Genomic DNA, 21,744 nt, shown 5'->3' with positions numbered 1-21,744 from the left:
AAAAAAACAAGAAAACCTGTCTTCCATGAAAGGAAAGAGAACAGACAATGAGCCAAGCAGTTATCTAAACCAGCATATTTAACTGTAAAGCAGTTTAAATATTGTAGATTACTCACCAGGTTGGAGTTGGTGGCGTTCGAGTCATCCTCTGGGAAGGGGATGTAGACGGCTAAGGCCACACAGTTGGCAAAAATGGTCATCAGGATGATGATCTCAAATGGTCTGAGAGGAGGGTTAAGTAATATACAAACCAGAACAGAGTACACAAAAAGTGTAGAGATATTTACACAGTAGAGATCATGCCAGGTCAACTGGTTCCTTTTAACTGACATTTCAGTGTAATTATATGTCATATATCTATTATTTCAGGCCTGTTCTGCCTGTTCTCAGGTCCCTTTTTGGATCTGAAATATGAATATATACACGTCAGGTTCAGGTAGGTTTTCACTGATCCACAAAAATCTGTAGTACACAGTACAAAATAATAAAGCCTCTGACTTTGGACATTCCCACAGAAAAAGTCTTCATATCAGGCATGTTATTTCAACAAGAGGTATTTTTAAACAAGTTAATACATCCTTACAAAAAAAAGACGTATATATACACACATAGCAGAGTACAAGCAATGTACACAATGAGAGAGATCAAAGCTGTTGAGTTTGCCTTTGTGTTAACATTAAGACATATTGGGTCACTTAGGAACCTCTTTGCGTGTGCATGGCGGGTTAGGGAGACAGTGCATGCCCTAATATGGGCGCGGTGAGGAGCAGGCCTGTCGCGTGGAAGACAGGATGTGGACAGAAAAAGTGTGAGAGCGAGATGGAATGAGAGAGAGAGAAGAGGGACACAGAGGGTTTTTATATGGAACGGTCCTTGAGAGGGGAGTGACCTCATTATTTTCGGCCTCAGAGAGCGGGAGAGATACAAAGTGAGAGAATGGAGGGTAGAAGAAGAGTGAGAGAGGGAGGGAGAGAATGTGAAGGAGAGAAGGAGGTCTGGTTTTCATCAACACAATTACTAACTGCCACTGCTGTCACCTCCTTTTGCTCTCCCCTCTGCTCTCTTCTTTCATTTGCTCCTTCCTTCCTTTCTTCCTTCCCTCTTGGCTGCATGTCAAATTAGTCGAGACTCCAGACCTTGTAGTATAACATAAACAGCAATGCACTCATGAGTTGCGCTGTCAGAACCTCAAATCCAGAAGACAAACCATGAGCCGTGAATGCAGGCTTTTCAAGCTTGAAAAGAACATTTAATCATTTGCTGCACCAAATCTTACTTTGATGCACTTTGCATCCAAAACAAAAGGCAGTTTTAGAGAGTGGGAAGCCAATGAGGGATCATGCCCTTGTTGCTACACTATAAAACTGGCAGTGGTGGCTGGAGTACATGTGCAGCGGACGTTGGACCTAGGTGTACAGAAACTTCTGAAACACCATAGTCTACATCCTACCAAGACCAGAAAAGGGAGTTAGAAGCAGTACTAAACAAAAAGAAAAGCCAAATGCCATATGTTCATAATGTAAATGAAAAAATAAAACATTATATGATGTTCTCAGTTATGGATTGATTATATTTACTCACACTGGAGTGAAAGGAATAGGAACTAATGGCTGCCTGCGAGGAAAGATCAATACATCCAACACTTAGCTGGGGATAATTGTCTGCACTGTGTGTACATCACCAACATTGACAAAGCTATTTTCATATAATAACTTTGTTGCTGTTAACTTTGATCAGTTTGATCCTGGTTGCCTGCTTGAAATTCAGGAAGATTTTTATGGCAGCTAAAAGACAACAACATGAACTTCTCACCAGTCTGAACTTCAAATGTTCAATCATCATTGCATAGATAGATAGCTATCTAAAACCACATCTGCAGTGTATTTGTGGATGATATGCCACAAAGGGCCTTGATACATGGAAAACCCTCTACCAGGTGAGCCACCGGGGTACCCCGTGCTAGAACTGTTTTGACAAAGAAATAAGTTTCAGTTGAAATAAGATGAAGTGAACTTAGCAACTTTAACAATCTTGTACCACCTATAATCACACTAGCAATCTTGCTGTGTGTGGCCCCTCTAGAAACAGACCTGCTATCCATTTCGAGCCTTAACTGCTGTTTTAGGAACAGCCCTGCAGACAGAGAAAGAGCAAGGCAAAGAATCATGTTGTATATACTTTATGTTTGGATTAAGGATTGACCCTTGAACATCAGCGGCCACAAGATCATTCAGCTCATTCAGCATGGGAATAAAATGCGTCGAAATTAATCACTCACCCTGTACCGGGGGCTCATAAAATACACTCCAGACATGTGGGGACCCACAGAAAAACAGGCCTGTGATTCATTCTGGGTTCCTGACCTATAATTTAAAAAAAACCCCTTGAGGTCTGCTTCCATCAACATGATAATAAATCTACCGTCTGCTGTGCCGTTGAGAGCAAAACACACTTTGGGGGAAATTCTGGGGGTCTGAGTGAAGAATCAAAACAAGTATCAAGTTCATTAATAATGTACATGAATCAGTATAACAATAGCAAATCATAATCTTTAACAGCATAGGAACAAATAAATAGTAGTGGTAAGGATTTTGCCAAAAGCGAATTGTTTACTCTGATAGCTAAGAAAATCAGCATAAAAATTAAAATCAGCATCCAGTTAGCTCAGCAGATTTGATGTGGTATTCACCAGAGTGCTACTGTCTGAGGCATTTTAGAATTTAACATACAGTCAGCATTTCAACAAGCTAACTGTATATGCTTACGACAAAGTGTCGCACTGGGATTGCATCCAGATACACACCGGTGGTTATTTTCTGAAATACTCTGCATTCAGCAGTTGCCTCACATAAACACCACATGCAACTCACAATAACACAGATAATCGCTTATCTTGACAAACCCAAATAAGAAACCAGGGATATACTGATATTATCTGAGAGAGCGAGCTTAACACTCTTCTGTGTTACGCTGAGATTATTTATCTCTTTTCCTGATTGAGTTGAAAATGCATGCAAATAACGTAACCCCTCATGTGACCTGATGCAATATATAAGCTGTTATCCAGGAGTGTGTGTTTGTGTGCGTGTCTGTATGTGTAAATGCACTCAATGACTCAACTTTTTATAACTACCACTTAGTGTGATTTCATGTAGAGATCATAGTAGTTAGATGTACACCTGCCCCCGCTCGCTCCTTGTCTTTCACACTGCCCTTGCAGTGTGCAGGTAATGCCTAAATGCTATAATTACACTGCATGTGAGAGTGCTGGGTCTGTGTGTGTATGTGTGTGTGTGTGTGTGTATGTGTTTATGTGTTTATGTGTGTGTTCTCTAATCTCAGTGTGTGTTTGTGTGCATGTGTGTGTGTGAGCTTAGACAGGCCCCGTCGACCTGTTGAGAGCAGTAGCTGTTGTCATGGTAACAGAGGAGGATGAGAGGAAGATTTTGGATCTGCTATCTCTAGAGACAGAGGTACTCACAGAATACAGGACACACACATACACACACACACACACAGGTGCACACGCATACACAGCAAAGCCTATATAGAATGAAAACAACACATAAATGCATAACTACACACAAACACAGAACAAATGCATACAGTACAGAGCACATTCAGCCACATGCTGCATTTAAACAGGCCCACACTGCAGTTTTGAAGGACATCCCAAAGATTTTTTAGATAGACAAACACACAGAAAGATTGACAGTTTGATGGGGATTTTTAAATCTAGTCAAGGGCAAAATTTACTGTAATTCTGCTACTGTTTTTTTTGTTTGTGTGTGTGTGGCTCAGACTACATTCTTCCTCTCTTTCTGGTTTCTCATTCTCCCTAAGAGCTCTCTTTAATGTCCCTCATATTTCCTTCATCTCCTGCCCTCACCGTTTTCTCTCTGTCACTCTGTCTCTCTCTTCCTTTCGTCCCTCCCTTCAGAGCTGTTTAAATGAATAATGCTGAGAATTGTGGGTAATGATCTGAACGCTCATCAGTCATTGGGTGAGATTGTTCCAGTGACCCTGAAGGTTTATGCAAGCTTTTTTTCTTATTATTATTTTTCTACAAGATAAGCACAGCTGGACATTATAAAGTATTGCATAAAGTGATCAGTAGAATGTTTTGGCTGCTTCTACTGCTTTAATGCATAGAGAGGGAGATTACACACATTTTAAAAGGTGCAATGTGTAAGATATGGCCAGAATTTGTGTTTAAGACAATCAACATTATCAACAGAATACGAATAAGTAACAATTCATAGGTTATGTCAAAGACAGATATTGTGTTGCCGAGATATCTACTGAAGTTAGCGTGTTAAGCAGCTAGCCCTTGCCCATTCTGTCTCATACTACCACTTTGTACCTCCGTACTTTCAGCCTAAATCTCACCTAAACTGGTATGGTTAGTCTTTCAACTGTTCCAACAATCAGCAACACTGGTTTGATTGAAAGAAACCCTTATTTCACCGAGTTAGAAAATATTGGCTCTACACGCTGGGCCTCTCTGATGCCCAACCTCTCTCCCACTCCTCTCCCACTCAACCTGCTGTGTCTTTGTCGACACAAGAGTCAGAGTCCTGGTCGGAGCCGCTGTAATTCACCTTGGTACTGTATTCCCTGTCCGGCTATGTTCAATGGGATGCCGAGCCCGGTTCCGTTCACCGGCTCCGGTTCTGGTGGGGCTGCTAAGTCAGCTCCACGGATAACTGAGCTATTTAGGTAACAGTTAGCAGCCGGATATGTGGTATGCTGCCCCCTATTGAATTTGAAAGGTAGAGTAGTCTCAGCTCTTACACATTGTACCTTTAACTAAACATGCCTGTTTGGACTTAAGAGTCTGGCTTTTCACATTAAACTGAGCAAAACCATCACAACAAATGCAGGGGCAAACAGAAACAAATTGTACATTAGTAGTTCTTTGATCAATTTACAGTTTATTTAGAATGTCCCAAAGAATTATGCCATCATTAATCACTAGATATTTAAAAAGGTATTCCTACTGCTGTGATATGTTGGAGTGAAAATCCAATAGAAAAAGTATTTTAATCTATCATGCTAATAGGTAATTCCATAAAAGCCCAAACAGAAGTCACTTCTTGGCTTGAAATTTGTTTTGATTAAAACATATTTTGCCAATTTTGGTTGCAAACCAGTCCTGGAGCTTACGATATGTGGCATGTGTGGCGTACAATTATAACAAACAGTGTTTTTCGGCAAGTACTTTTGCTCATTATAGCCTACAATGTTATCATCTCTAATTTGATAATTCCCTAATGCAACCCTCTTCAAAACACATACATAAAAAGCACACACTAGTTCTAACTCATCTTCTTTCCTCACCGATTCGCTCTGCCGTTCACTTCTCTCCTCTCCCCCCCTCATGATCCCCCGTTCTTCTGTCCTCTCTTCCCCTCACATATTATTTGCCCTCCCCTTGCTATGTCATTTTTCTTGTTTACCTTTCCCATCCTCCCCTCGATCCCTCCCTCCCCCCTCAACTACTCAGCTCCATCATCTCTCCTGTCGACAACCATGCCCTGCCCACATCCCTTCCCTTCTAATTTCCCCAACCCCTCCCCTTCTTCTCTTTCTCTCCCTCTCAGGACGATGTGTGACTGTGCTATTGCTGAGTTCATGCTCATATGGACCCTCTCCTATTATAGATCACTTTGACTGTGACACTGACCATTTCTGTCTCTCTTCCTTTCTCCCTCTACCCTGAGGGAAAACCAAGTCATTATGTTCTGCAGCTTAAAAAAAAAAACTCCAGAGGAGAGGAAGGGTATAAAAAAGGAAGGACGGTTGGAGGAAGAGCAGGAATAAAGGGATTTGGATGGACAGAGGGAGTGAGAGAGGGATAATAAATGGTAAGAGAGATGTGGAGGAAGCAAAGGAGGAATAGAGGCATGGATGGACCTAGGGGAGAGAGGATGAATGCAGTTTGAAAGAGCTGAGGGAGAGACATAATGCTGGGGAGAGGTGTGAAGGAGGGATGAAAATGACACAATTTGTTTTATCCTCCTTTGAGAAAAGAATGTAAGATGAAAGAGAGGAGGGAAGGACAGACAGAGGGAGAGGAGAAAGGATTAAGACGAGTGACTGGAGAGAAGAGAATCACACTAAGACATATTGGACAGAAGAAGATTGATTAAGAAAAGAAGAAGGGATAAAAAGAAAGGGTGATATTACACAAAAGGGGAAGTATGAAGTATTCTTAACCTGTTTATGTCCTGCAACCCTTCTGCCCTCCTCCTTTCTGTGATTTTTTTCTACCTGCATCTATCCATTCACTATGCTTTCCACATTGGCAGGATGCAACGCACTTGCAACACCTGCCTTATTCCTCCTAGATTGTCTTTCCATTCTCAGTTGCATTAAAGTAGGTTTATTTTAAAAGAACAGACTTTCTCATCTGCCTCATTTGAACGTCCCCATCTTGTATGTTCTTAATGTGGGCAACCTTCCTGGACAGGTTTCCTTCAGGCTATCCAACAAAAGTTAATTGATTAAGAAAGTGAAACACTCGTTGCTTCCACATTGCAAACAGTATAAAAACAAACCTACACTCATATTAGTTAAAGGATACTTCCACTCTACAATGCTGATGCAGGCCCTGCGGATGGGGTTCTTGAGTGTGAGACAGAGTAGGGCTCGTGGGGGCCTTGTGGCTGTCGTCGTTGTCTGTTTCTTGGGCTTAGAGCTATAGTGTTGTCTCTTCCTTTGCGTGGAGCTGGCCGTGGAAATGGGCCCGCCCCCTCCTGACCCCAGCCCCGCCCCTCCGCTCGTCGCGGCGCTGCCCATCATCTTCGCCTGCCGCGCAGCGTCGATGGCCGCCTGCCAGCTCAGTGCCGCCCCCGGTGTGGGGATGTGCTCCGGGGCCAGGCCCACCACGCCAACCCCGTGGTTGACCCCGCCCCCTCCTCCACCGTGGTCGCCATGGCTGCCTCCGCCACTGTGCTCGTTCGTCAGGCCAGGGGGAGGAGGGCGAGGGAGGGAGGGAGGGGGAGAGTAGTCGGAGCCTGGAGTGGAGAGAAGTAGGAGGAGAAAGAAAGTTAGCACAACACAAATTGACTGTCAGTTAGCTCTTAAATCACTTCCCCCAATTAGTAAAATTATCATTAATGCAGTGATTAATGCATCACACATGGTTCCTTGAAGTTGATACAGTGTTTAAAATTTGGAGGCTTCAAGGGTGTTTGAATTGTTGACATATCAGTTAGTGAGCACTGTATATTTTTCAAACAGTGAAGTGTCTCCCTGTAGAATAGACCGATGACTAATATACTCCCATCTGTCAAGCAAGTACAACAGAGCTAACTGTGTGCTGTTTAGTTCTACAGCATATTGTGTAGGTTATGCAGTCCAATCACTTTGTGTCAACACACACACACACACACACCCCACCACCACTCATGAGACCAGCAACTATTGGCTGGAGTAATGATCATTATCTGTATTATATATATGTCTCACAACTCTTTATCATTGTTACATTTTTTAACTTACAGCTTTAAAGTGAAACAAAAACATTGTTGGTACCGTTGGTGTCACACTTCCACTACCATATAGTGGCAGATTTTCCAAGTTTCTTTTTAAATTTTTAAAGCATTAGGAGTGGGAAAACATGTTTACTTTTCTTTTTTTTACATGAAACAAAAAAACTAAAAATGTTACTTGAGAAAAAAAGAAATTTGTAGAAGAGTTCTCTGCTGTGTGGTATAAAAACAGGGGTCCCAGAGTGAAAGACTACACATTTACTCAGCAGTGGAAAATGCAGAGTGTGTTCACATCTCAGAATAAAATTGCAAGACTGCAGGAAACACATGTATGTGGTGGAATAAAAGAAAAAAAGATGGCTTAAGATAAATGAGAGACGGAATTACAGCAACCTCAGTGAGATTACATAGTTGCATAATCCAGTCAAATTGGAGGAACAAGACTAAGTGAGTAAAAGTACTGTAAGAGATAGCAGATTATCCATACTTTATGTTTAGCCAGATTAAAGACGGTTATAATATCCTCTCAACCACCCCTCTGACATCTGAAAAAGGATTGCACAAATACTCTCAACCTGTTGTAGATTACACACTCTGTTAAATAATATACCTTTTCAGGTTTATGCTTTATCCTTTATGAAAAATACAGTATATTTATGAAAGTAAGAAGTCCTCAAACCATTTCAACAAAACTGAGTAATAAGCAAAATCTTGAATTTACTTCAAAAGTTTATTAACACTTTTGCTTCAAAAAGAGAGAGATTATTTGAGGACAGAATCACTTGTGTTCATTTTCGTTTAATGTATACAGCTACAAGTTGCATACAGTAATATACATTGTTAACTGGATGTGTATATGTGGTAGCATAGGTAGCCGGAAACCTTAATCTTGTCTTTAACAGTAATTTGCTGATTTTAGTCACATTTGACCGAGCGTAATTCCCAATGTCAAATTCACAAATCCAATAAATGCAAAGCCACTTTTGGGAGTAAAGGAATATAAAACTTTAAGAGCCCCTGTAAAGTTAATCCAACCTGTGCTGTTACAACAGAGATAAGGAGACAGAAAGAGAGAGAAAGAGGAAAATGCGAGAAGAGATGTGCAGGGGTTAGACGGAGGAGGCGGAGAGAGATAGAATTATCCTGTATGCTTAGGACGATTACAGGGTGGTTTCAATATCCGCTGAAATCCTATTCCCTTCACTTCAGAGCTTTAAGTTTCTACATATGAACTCACAGCGGATGATTGCCTGTGCGAACATTAAATCACATCATGAGGAGCTGTGACTACATCACACTCACATACATACATCCCAGAAGCATCTACCTTCACATTTTGCGTGTTTACAGTCACATGAGCATGTTTTGGAATTGGAGGACCTGAGAAAAAAAAGCTTTTTATTTTATCCATCACATGTGTCTTATGGCTTATATTATTGGTGATTTTTTATTGTGGATTAATGCTAGTTTTATTTTTGTATTATTTTTAATTGTTTGATTTTATTCCCCTCATTGCAGACCTGAAAAGTTTTAATCTTGGTTCAACCATTTCAAGCACTTTGTAACTTTGCTTTGAAAAGCGCTGTATAAATAATGATTATCATTATTTGTCTTTTACAATGTGGCATAAGACTGAAGTAGTTGAATAGCTTATTGCAGTAGGAAAAGCACAGGTGTTACAAATAACATTAACGTTGCCATTAAAATGTGACAGTGAGCCAGCGTGCACAGTAGAAGGAGCGTAAAACCAAAGCAGCTATTGAATTGAGCTATCACTAATTACATGTAACAGGTTGAAGTTCATTAACATTACCATCCATCCATCCATCGTCCACCGCTTATCCTGCATACAGGGTCGCGGGGCGCTGGAGCCAATCCCAGCATACATCGGGCGAAAGGCGGGGCACGTTAACATTACATTAAAACCTTACCTTTTATGAAGCAGAATGGCGCATCTTACTGTTGTATTCGATTATTTTTACTGACGCATTCATGTGCAGCATTTTCAATTTGTCAATTTGTGTGTTTTGGATGAATTGGATTGCATTGGATTGTTCTATAAAGTAACCAGTAATTTAGCTGTCATAATGTTAGTGGGTTCCAGTATTTTTATCTGAAATGTTACGAAGTAATAGTATAATGAAAATACTGTAAGTAAAGTACATCAACCTCAAAACTGCACTTAAGAACAGCACATTAGTAGCTATACATAACTATTTATACTTAAGTACATTCCACATCTGACATGTTTAGAAATAAGTCAGAAAACAAGCTGGCCAATCTAGCATTGTTTTTAGCCGTCAGCAGCTAGCTTAGCCCCGGGAACAACAGGCAGCACTCCAAATATGAAGCAAAAAGATTATACAACAAAACAACAACGTGCTCGTCAGTTAGCTTAACTGTAAGTTAACGTTACATAATGTGGAAACAGGACAAACTTGAGGTTACCAGAGCGTCCCTTCCTCTTTTGGTGGGGGTTAGCTAACACGACCCTGCCTCCAGTCTGTGCACCAAGCTAACCATCATGGACCAGTCCTCTAACAGTTAAACATGTTTCCCATCTAATGTTTTGTTATTGTATATAATTTGTTACTGCAATACAACTGGCAATTTTAAATTACAGTCCCTTATGGAATTTGCTTAGAAGAGGGGGGGGGGGGCACCTTGACCTGCCTGAGGAAGTAATTCATTTTTTATTTTTCAAGATTGGCTAATATACTATTTCAGAATTTTGACTTGCTTTATTGTTATAAAGCACATTGAAATATTTACTTAAATAGCCTGTTGTAGTATTTGTTTAGACATCTTAAATAGCATGTTGTAATGTTTGTTTAGCCTTGTGTAAGTGTTACATAAATAAACTTTAATATTTTTATTACAACTAAAATAAAAATGGAATGCCCTAGAGGTAATTGTAAAACAGAGGCACTGACTAAACAACAACAACAACCGAAGATATGTCTGCAAATATTTAGGAGCAGTGTGCTTTGAATACAGCAATAGTGCCCAAGGACTTGTTCTTTACATTCATCCACGGTGAAGTCACTTTGGTATCAGATGCAGCTGTGCCTTATGGGAAATACCACTGCGGTTTCAATTTGGAGCATCTCATTTCTTAGATGGAAGTATATTTTCCATATTTTCTCTAAACTCTGGGTTTGATTTTAGAGGGTTTTTGGGATTTAAAAAGCAGACCAGATAGAAGTCAATACTTTTATGACTTTTATTACACATACATATAAGCACGTATAATGAATAAAAAAAGATATTCCTCTTTCTTTCCACCATCAACTTTATATCTACTTCCTGACTTCACATCATCTCTCTATCGCTCACAAACACACACACACACACACACACACACACACACATTCGCACACATAATCACTTTCAGCATATTGTAGCTACTGCTGCCTGATCAGTTTATCTCACATTGCCTGCCCCTCTCATAGGGTGTACCGCACTGGGAGTGTGTGTGTGTGTGTTTGTGTGCTCGCTGCATGAGTGAGAGTGTGAGGATTAGTGGAGAGTAAAACTTTAATAATACTGAGGTCACTAATCTGACCGCATGTCTCACTGTGTGTCTGTCCTGCCACATGCATATGCACAGTCATGTTGCGTGTGTGTGAATGTGTGTGTTGTTGTATGATAGACTATGCTGATGTGAGGAACTATAATTCCATTAGAAACTCTTTCTTCCTCAGGAAAAAAAACTGGGGAAATATGATTCTGATTGAAGGGAAGAGGGAGGAGAAGGGAAGGATCAAGGGATGGAAAGAGGATGAAGAAGGCGGGATGCAGGAGGGAGAAGGATGGTGAGATGATGGAGAGACAAACAACGATGATAAAGAAGGGGGAAACAAACAGATTCACAGACAAAAAAGAGGGAAAATGAGAAAAATGCGTGGAAGGCTTGGGTGCTTAACAACAAGTGACAAGACGTAATCCTATGAGAGTGAATTTGTGTGAAATATTTTCAGTGTAATGTCATATGACGGATGGCTAAATTATTACCATCACTGCAGTCAATGGTTTTAGTGCAGACAAAGGTTTCCACATACATGGCTGTTACAGAACTACAGTCAAGGATTGTAGTTCTAATACAATCAATGTTGTTCGTATACATTAAATATATTTCTAGTGCGATACTGTTATACTACACGTACATGAATATTCTTAAAGCACTACACTCAATGGCTTAAAGCCACTACAGTCAGTAATTGTATAAGCATAGTCAAAACACACCAAGTTTCTTAGTATGGTACTTTTTATGCGTAGTATCTCTTATGCATTTTTATATCTCATTTGCACATGTTTCTTTATATTGCATTTATTTTTATTTGACTTTTTTTTTTTTTATTACTCTTTATTTTGCATTTTTCTTATTACAACACAACATACAAAAACAAAGAACAAGGGGCACCAGATATTGTATAATAACAAAATAAAGTATTACAATTAAAGTGTTAGAATTGCTCCGCTTCTTTATATGCAAGCCATTTTTCCCAATGCTTATTATATATGTGACCTTTGATACGTAGAAAGTATGTCATTTTCTCCATTGAGTGAATCTCCTCCACTATTTCTTTCCATTGCTCAATCCGAGGTGGGTCGATCTTTAGCCAAGACCGAGTGATAGCCTTTTTACATGCAATCGTTAGAATTTTAAAAAGATAAATGTCATCTTTTTGGACCACCTCACCAGGTAGTAGACCTAGCAAGAAAATCTTGGGATCTCTAGGGATGACATAACCCATTATACTCCCAGTAATTAGAAAGATACTGTCCCAGAATTGCTCTAACTTTGAGCACGTCCAAAATATATGAGAGTGATTGGCGTTCCAATGCCCACACTGCCGCCAGCATTGCTGTTGTTCACCCCTTAGTTTATTAATAATATGAGGTGTAATGAAAAATCTGACCAGATTCTTCCACCCAAATTCCCTCCATCTTTTCGAGCTAGTAGACGTTTGTTGTGTCACACACATCGAAAGCCAATCACCCTCTGACACTTCCATACACAGCTCCTTTTCCCATTTTGACTTAATATACAAGGTATTATTTCCATTTTGTTTCTGCAGAGCTTTATACAATTTAGAGACAGTTTTACTTGGTTGGAGCTTATAAGCATTAATAAAAACTTGAACAATGTCATTGCCCTCAGGAGAAATACCCACCCTTATTTCACTGTTATAGAAATGTCTCACTTGGAAATATTTGAATAGGTCCCTGTTCTCTAGATTATATTGTCTCTTGAGTTGTTCGAATGTCTTAAAGGTATTACCATCTACAAACTGGCACAGGGCCATAAGGCCTTGATCTTTCCAACTCAAGAATGAAGAATCTATTTCACCAAGTCGAAAACTCGGGTTGCAGGAGGGCCAGATCAAGAGTTTAATATCATTAGCCAATTTGTATTTATTTACAACCTCTTTCCAAATTAAAAGCGTGTCTTCAACTATACGATTCCCATCTTTGTTTGTGATAATTTTGCCTCCTAGACGGGTTTGAGGTTGGCTCTGACCCTGGGTTAGTTCGATCTGTCTCCATTGAGCTTCGATTTCTGGGGAACACCAGTAGACCATATATCTCATTTGAGATGCGTAGTAGTATTCCTTCAGATTTGGAAGGGCTAGCCCGCCATGATCTTTATCAATCTGAAGTGTTCTAAATTTTATCCTTGGTCTAGCCCCTGCCCAGATAAATCGTGATATTAACCGGTCCCAAGCGTGGAAGTGTGAGTCAGAAATCCTGATAGGCAACGACATAAAAAGATACAAAAATCTAGGAAGCAGGTTCATCTTCACTATTTCCAATCTGGAATTGAAGTCTAGTATCAGCATTGACCAGCGGTTCATGTCTTTTTGTATTGAGTCACTAACTTTCTCGAAATTCAAACTGAACAAATCGTCTAGATCTTGGGAGATAAACACACCTAGATACTTTAACTTTTTAGCTTCCCAATTAAGTTTATAATTGTGCCGTATAGATTTACTGGGGGAGTAGTTAATGGTCAGGACTTGTGTTTTGGTAATGTTTAGGTTATAACCAGACAGCTGACCAAACTCTGTCAAAGTTCTCATAAATTTAGGGAGGCTTGCCTCTGGGTTTTGGAGGTAGGCGATAACATCATCTGCAAAAAGTCCAATTATATGTTCAGTACTTGCAATAGTAATGCCTTTAAGCTCTTCATTTTGCCTAATAGCCTGTGCCAAGGGTTCTATGAATAATGCGAAGAGCGTTGGACTGAGGCAACAGCCTTGTCGAGTACCTCTAAACAGTTGAAATCTATCAGTTTGGTGGCCATTAATTTTTACCCTGGCCATCGGCCTGTCATACAGTGACTGAATACATCTGATAAATTGATTGTTAAAGCCAAAACGCTCGAGTACCTTGTATAAAAAGGGCCAGCTGACCCGATCAAAGGCTTTCTCCGCGTCGAGGCTGACTAAAGCCAAACTCAGTTGTTGTTTCTTGGCTTGGTCCATGACATGCAATGTTCGTCTTATACTGTCTAGAGTTTGGCGGCCTTTAATGAATCCTGTTTGGTCCTCATGAATCAAATCTATAAGATAATTCTCCATTCTCTTAGAGATTATAGAGGTAAAGATTTTATAATCGACATTCAGTATTGAGATCGGACGATATGACTCACAATATTGTATATTTTTTCCTTCCTTAGGGAGGACAGATATTACTGCCTCTCTCCATGATGGCGGTATCTCTGCTCTACTCAGAGACCAATTAAAAGACTCCAGCAGAACAGAAGCGAGTTCCTCTTTGAAAATCTTGTACCACTCATTTGAAAACCCATCGCTACCTGGGCATTTGTTAGTTTTCAGATTTCCAATAGCTGCGTCCAATTCTTTTCGAGTAATAGGGGTAGTTAATGCGCCGTTTTGTATTAATCCTAGGGAAGGCAAGTCTAAACCTCTCAAATACTGTGTAATAACGCTTTCATTTACTGGTTTTGAGGGTGTGTATAATGTTTGATAATAATTTTCAAAGATTTTATGAACTTGATTGATATCATAAGTCAAACTATCAGTTAAAGGGTCTCTAATTTTGGTAATCGAGTACTTCAATTGTTGCTTTCGGAGGCGCCTTGCTAGAATTCTTGTGGCTTTTGAACCAGATTCGTAAAAGGTCTGTTTTGAAAATCGTAATTTTTTCTCTATCTCCTCGTGTATCATATCATTTATATTATTTTTAATAACTGTTATTTGTTTGGTCAATTCTTGATCATTAGTACTTTCTTGCTGTTTTAGTTCTAAACTCCTAAGTGTCTTTTCCAACTCATCATATTTTAATCGTTTTATCTTCTTCAAATAGGCAGTTTTTGAAATAAGTCTGCCTCTCATTACTGCTTTAACTGTATCCCAAACCAGAACCGGATTTACCTGACCATTGTTATTATCTTCTATGCATTCTACTATTTCCTTCTTAATGTCATTCCTTGTGGTTTCATTGTTGAGAATGCTTATATTTAAGCGCCATAAAGTTGTTTTTGGTTGGTTAGATAAATTAATAGATAGATAAACAATATTGTGATCAGATATATCAGAAGTTCCAATTTTGCATTCCTTCACTCTAAACCTGTCAATGGTGTTCATTAAAAAGAAGTCAATCCTGGAGTGAACTTTATGTGTGAGAGAATAATGGGTAAAATCTCTCTCTTTAATGTGAAAGTCCCTCCAGACATCGAACATACCCGTCTCTCTAATTAAACTATTAAGATCTTTTGACCTGCCAGTCTTTTGTTTTTTGGAGCTGGTTGTATCCATGGTATAATTTAGAATTGTATTCCAATCTCCAGCACAAACTAGAATCCCCTCACTTACTGAGATTATTGCATCAAAAAGCAGTTTAAAAAACTTCCTGTCACTTTCCGGTGGGACGTAAACATTAGCGAACGTAACAAAAACATTATCAATTCTCCCTTTTACGATAATAAACCTGCCTTCTTTATCAACCTTTTCAGAGATTAATTCAAAGTTTAAAGAGTTGGAAATGAGAGTAGCCACCCCTCTTTTCCTACTATTTTTACACCAGCTATGAAATGTATTAGAGTACCCAAATGTTTTAAACTTATCATGTTCTTGCTTAGACATATGAGTCTCCTGTAGAAAAGCTACTTGTGTCCCATCTCTTCTCAATTTAGCTAGCACCCTTTTTCTTTTCACTGGATTACTCAGTCCATTTACATTCAAAGAAGCAATTTTTAAATCAAACGACATTGATTATAGTAACGAAAACACTTACATGGTTTAGCGGCCCCTAAAAACATTGAACAAAACACACATTGAACAAAAACAAAAAAGAACCTTAATGAACTGACTTCCAAACGGAAAGAGGATCCTTCCTCCTCCCCTGTAACCCCGTTGGCAGGTTGAGGGTTAAGTCTCTCTGGATGAGAGGGCCCGAAAAAGACAGTAGATGTGTCTGAAAACACGTCCATCTTATTAGTCCAACGTAGTCGATAAAGAGTGGCCTCTCCCACGTATTAGATAATCAGGACCTGGCCTAAAAAAAAAAATAGCAAAAAAAACATTGCGTTGTAGCATGATGCCCTGCACCTTATTAATCCGACTGATCCCTCTGGAATTCTTGCAGTTTAGCCTTCGCTCTGAGCGCCACAGCGGGTCCGCTGCTGCGCGCCGGCTGCCAGCCCAATAGCTCCCGAAGACGAGACTCCGCGCTGGGCCCTCCGTCGTCTGTAACCGGCTCCTCCACTTGAAATCCGCGTCTCTTCAGCTCCTTATAGACTTCCCGAGCGCTGGAGTATGTGCGCACGCCAGACTCCCAGTGGATCCTCATGTTAGTGAACGGCGTTTGGAAACGTATGCCTTTGTCCTTGAGTATTTTTTTAATTGCGTTGTATTCTTTGCGCCTCTTAACAATCTCGGGTGCGTAGTCATGGTCGAAGTGTATAAATGCGGTGCCCACCTGTATCTTGCCTTTTTTCCACACTTCCCTCAAGATCATTTCTTTCGTAGAAAACTCCAGAAAGTTAACAATTACAGCCCTCGGTGAAGCTCCGGGCGGGGGTTTACTTGCAAGAGCCCGATGTGCGCGTTGTATTTTAAGGTTAAAGTCCTCCGGTAGTTGTAGCTGGCTCTGCAAAAGCTTCTCAATGAACTGCGTTACAGAGACCCCCTCTTGACCTTCTGGTATCCCAAAGACACGTATGTTATTTCTTCTGGATCGTGATTCTAAGTCAAGCACTTTGATCTGAAGTTTCCTCTGCTGTTCGAGACAGGTGCACAGCGCCTCAGTCGCCTCCTCTGCCCAGCTCTCCACCTGGTTCACGCGGGCCTCCGCTTCATCCATGCGCTGTGATAGGCCTTGTACATCGGTTGCAATAATATCCAGTTTACCGTTGATTTCTTGTCCCAATTGGCCGATATCCAGTTTGAGCTTTGCATTGTCTCCTTGCAAATCGGATTTTAACTCCCCTATTGCCTTAAGTACCTCAGCGGTGTCCATACTTTTCCCGGGGCTCCCCGTTCCCGCGCCAGCCGTGTCGTCGCTAGCTTGGTCCGGTTGAGTATTAGCTTTTGCGGCTGGGGCACTTTTATTATGAGCTTTGGGCATTTTTATCGATTTATTTGTGGCCTAGCATGCTTCTTCTCCCTCTTATGAATTATTTTGTTATAAATAACAAACAGAATTGCGAGTTCGAACGGGATTTTCGAGGTTAGAGTGGGAGAGAGGTTTCAATGCGACCGACTACTCCATGAGCACACCCGGAAGTCCCATTTTTATTTGACTTTTAAGTTAATTTGATTGAAGTACTGAAGTACTGCAATAGCCCTTTTTCACTGCAGACATTGTAATTGGGTTACATGATGATTTGTACTATTGTATACAATGAGTTGAAGCATTATGAGAATCAAGGTGTTGGTGTGTCTATTAAGTGGAGCCCCACAGTTTATGCTAATCTGTCCATAATTGAGGGATAAAAGAATTGCCAATATGCCTTTTCAGGCATATTCATTTGTGATAGCAGGAAATGCACAGTTGTTACTGATAGCATTAACGATGGCTTTATTCTATTCTATACAAGTGCACCAGGAAGTCATGACATTGAGCAAGCATACAAAATACGAGGAACCTGAAACTGAAGCAGCTAACTCAAATGCTGCCATCATTAATTGTATTACCACCTGTGCTTTTCCTGCTTTGACAAGGCAAAATTTCAAGTCAAAATGTGTTTTTCAAGGCCATCTACACAGTTGATTGTAATCATTTTGGCTAAATAGACCTCTTCTCAGGACTGTATAGGTGATCCAAAGAGACTGCGCTTGACTGACATCTTTTCACATCTTTTAGCCGTGTTGCATGTTTTAGTGTGAGACAAATTAAACCATTGTGATCCAATTAGTACATGTGACCTTACAAAGCTCTGTCTACTTTTAACCTGAGCAGAGGCCTAATAAGCCAGAATAACTGAGAACACCTGTGTTGGTGTGCATGTCTTTAAATGTGGTCTTCATGTGGTACTCTATAAAATATGTCTGCAATATACACATGCATTATTATATGCATATGATGTATAATGTGTTTATGTATAATAACAAACTAATTTTAAGTCACATATGTGCAAGCTACGTCCAGTGAAAATCACACATGCCAAATTTAAACGTGCTACTCGTGTTGGTACAAGCAAAATTAAGAACAGGATCAGAGCAAAATGTTTATGACACTAAATTCATCTGTCCATATACTGTAAAGACAGTCAGCATTCAGTCTAACTGAACTTGAAGTGAACCTAACCGAGCCGAACGTCAGTGTGAACTGAACTGCAGACTGTAATGAGCTGTGATACAAACTGAAGTCAGTGGAGCTGTTATCTACTTAATGATAAAGACTGGAGAGAGATGCTATCACTGCAACTCCAAGCGCTCTGCTGTAAAATGTCATTGCCGCACACACACACACACACGCACACACACACACAAAGAGTATGCCACAATTGTTCAATATTGCTTACCAACAAAATACAGTTCCAGTACAAATTACAGCAGCAAAAACTGCATCACTGAAGGCTTTTAAAAAACTCATCAAACTTTCAAAGTCCTTAGTCCTTCTCCACATTTAATTGGCTCAACCAGAAAGGGGACCAATCAGATTATAACACCCTAAACCAGTCTGTCACTCCATCTCCTCTGAGTGCCCTCTTTTTCTTTATACATGTCTATTTCATTTCTCACTCTCTCCCACCATCTGCTTTTCCTTCACCTCTGCTCTTCCTAACAGGGATCTATTTGGGTGGACAGTGATGATGTAATTATCAGTCAATTAAACAATGATGACACCTGATCAGACACTAATTAATGGGGGAAACATGCATGCAGCCACACACAGCGAGGGCCCTCACCTTGAAGCAAAAAGAGAAATCTTATTAGCAGCCTTACTGAGGTCCAGAAAATCCGGCCTGACCAGTCGTCTTTTCCCCCCCAGTACATTTAGATCCCACAAGACACACTGATACACACATGCAGCAGTCCGGTTATCTGCCATCCCAGCTGATTTGTTTTATTTTGAAAGATTACCTCCTTTTGCTATTGTACCTCTTCTTCCTCCTCCTCCCCTCTAGTTCTGCATCTTCTTTATCCTGCTCTTCCCCTCTTCCTCACCACTTCTTCTCTTCTTCCCCCCTTTCTCTCTAATCTATATAGCTGTCACTCCCTCCATTGGTTCTCAAGCAGCGGACAAGTTAATTTTCAGCCACGCGCCCTTCTTCCTTTCCTCCATAAATCTACCCCCCCTCATCTTTCCATTTTTCTCTATCTCTCTTGCTTCGCTGATTCTCACGCTTTCTCCCATCACTTCCCCCTCTGTCATTTTCAAATTGCTGACAAGTATTCTCTCTCTTGCTCTCTCTCTCTCTCTCTCTATCATCTATATGGCCAAAACAGTGGCTAGTCCATTGGCAATCTCATGCACACAACCGTTGCTTCATCTTTGCCTTTAACAACCACTCTCTGACTCTGATTTAGACTTAAACATTTAACAGAAAACTGCATAATTGAGGTGAACTCATTCCAGTTTTAGGCCAAGGAATTGTGATTGCCACTGCCTTCATGTTTTTCAAGACTTGTATGATATTCCATCATGCTTAACCTTCACTATCATTGTCATCATAAATACCGGTTGCAAGCCCAATATTATATTTTACCAATTTATGTGTCATCCACTCACTCACATTCACACACATACACAAATCCAAAAGCAGAGTAAAAGGCTTGTATGTATCAGTTGTGTACATGTGCATGAAATTTTAGTGTGTGTGTGTTTGTGTGTGTGTATATGTGTGGGTGTCTCTCTTTCGCTCTGTCCATATGTGACCATTATCTGGCTGAGTGAGCACACCACACAGACGCACCTGCTCCCCTCGGTGCACATACAAGCACAAACACGCGCACACACACACACACACACACCCGCTACTCTTGAAAGACAAGACACACACACCTGCTCCCCTCGATCTGTGACCCCCCCAACGATTACAGTATGCACATGCGTACACACACTAAAACCCACACAGCATGTGCAGAACATGCATGCAATTTACAAGGAAAAAACATGAAGCAGCAAATCACATGTAATGTAAAGCTTGTGGTCGGACCAAAGAGGCTTGCTAAACAAACATGACAACTCTACAAAGTGCAATTTATCACGCTGTACAAAATATTCACTATTACTGTAATGGACAAATGGGCGGCCAATTGACAAGGGAAATTCCTGCTCATTTATTGGACATTGAAAATAAAGTGCTTCTCATTTATCTGGATACTATAAAGCAATAAACACACCTCTGCCTGTTACAATTGAGGTTGTTTGTCCTATTTTGCCCTGTCAACAAAAAGATGTGACCGCAGGGCTCTTTTTTCTGTCGTAAATGAGGTCATTCTAACAACAAAACAGCAACAGGTATTTGTGGCAGTCAGCACTCACATTTTGCAAGAGCTTCTGTGTTGCTATTGCACTTTTCAATGCAGTCAGCACTATAAAAACCCTATCATATATGGATTTATTCATGAAATGTTAACATACCATGTGAAGTGAACTAAGGAAAAAATGAGAAACTATGTGCATGTGTATGTGTACACTTCTCCACACATATGACAGTAGCATGCCAAGGGAATGCGTGTGTATAAATTGTGCTCCGTATTCAACAGCACATTGCTCACTGTCATCTGGACTTTATTGTTTATTTACAGCCCAGCCCAGCCATCAAGCTGTGAATCATGGATCTGAAGCACTGATTGGTTGTTGTTGTCCTACTCCCATGAGATCAGGGTGGGAGACTGCATGTCTTAGAAGGAAAGAATAATAAATGGGACGGGACTGTATGGATTTGTTGCTATAAGAACTTTTATATGTTACTTTCTGTCAAAAACAGTCAGTTGTTCAGTCAGGTTAAACTGAACTCTGGAGTGTTTTCCCCCTTGGTACAGTCCGTTTGGGTTGATTGTGAAAGCCAGACTCGAACTCTGATGCGGACCAAACAACTGCCCCCTGGTCCACCTTGAATGGGTGGTCATCAGACCACTGTTAAGTGAACTCTAGAGTGGTTCGTTTTTGGTGTGAACAACATTTAAGCCAATAATAGGAAGCATACCATTGTATGGGTCATTTCACTGGTTAAAAACATTTTCTCACCCTGTTTTGGTGACTGGTGAGCTAGTAGCGCATTTGCCATCAAATTAGCAATAACAGAGGACATCTCACTTCACAATGAAGTGAGATGCCTCCTGAATATTTTGGGCTCAAGAGAACGGTTCTCAGTTACTAGAGAAAGTGCAGACGAACACTGAGGTTTTTGAAAATATTCAGCAATAGAATGAAGGAGAATGGATTCCAGTGAACTGTTGAGCTCTGTCTTGTGAAAAGTAAAAAAAACTGACAACAGTAAATCAAAGTATGGTAGTATGTAAGCATTTGGTGGGGTTTGTTTTTTATTACCAGCTGATTGTATGACCAATAATCAAATGCTATTTCCACCACATGGCTTTTGTTGACAGTTTCTGAACTGTTTGAGTTTTGCCTTTGTGAACACAAACCGCACCAGCTGGAGAATTGAAAAAAATGTTACATCCTCTCAATGGTTAGATTCAGGAACCGAACCTTTAGGTGTGAACCTGCCTAAAATCAAAGTGTTTTAATTACAAAAATGAAAAGAACAACTGACCAGAGGTATTCACACACCAAAAACCGCATGATATGGTATGTGGGTTAATTT

At 40.3% G+C, this 21,744-nt stretch overlaps 1 protein-coding gene across 1 annotated transcript; it reads right to left on the bottom strand.

Moving 5' to 3' along the window:
* Window positions 1-116: 116 nt before the first annotated feature.
* LOC119885213 (voltage-dependent L-type calcium channel subunit alpha-1C-like) lies at window positions 117-12,253 on the bottom strand (the record flags this gene model as incomplete). Its single annotated transcript, XM_038695363.1, has 3 exons — window positions 12,199-12,253; window positions 6,587-7,019; window positions 117-222 (listed from the first exon to the last, which is right to left on the bottom strand). Coding segments are annotated over exons 1-3 (594 nt in total), but the record flags the coding sequence as incomplete, so codon positions are not given.
* Between the last annotated feature and the right edge of the window lie 9,491 nt (window positions 12,254-21,744).

This window comes from Micropterus salmoides, unplaced genomic scaffold (assembly GCF_014851395.1).
Source record: "Micropterus salmoides isolate LMB-PRFRI ecotype aquatic unplaced genomic scaffold, ASM1485139v1 Ms_hic_scaffold_3948, whole genome shotgun sequence".
In the NCBI taxonomy this organism is placed as follows: Eukaryota; Metazoa; Chordata; class Actinopteri; order Centrarchiformes; family Centrarchidae; genus Micropterus; species Micropterus salmoides.
The sequence above is the reverse complement of the archived record's forward strand: the minus strand, read 5'-3'. Positions and strand labels throughout refer to the sequence as shown.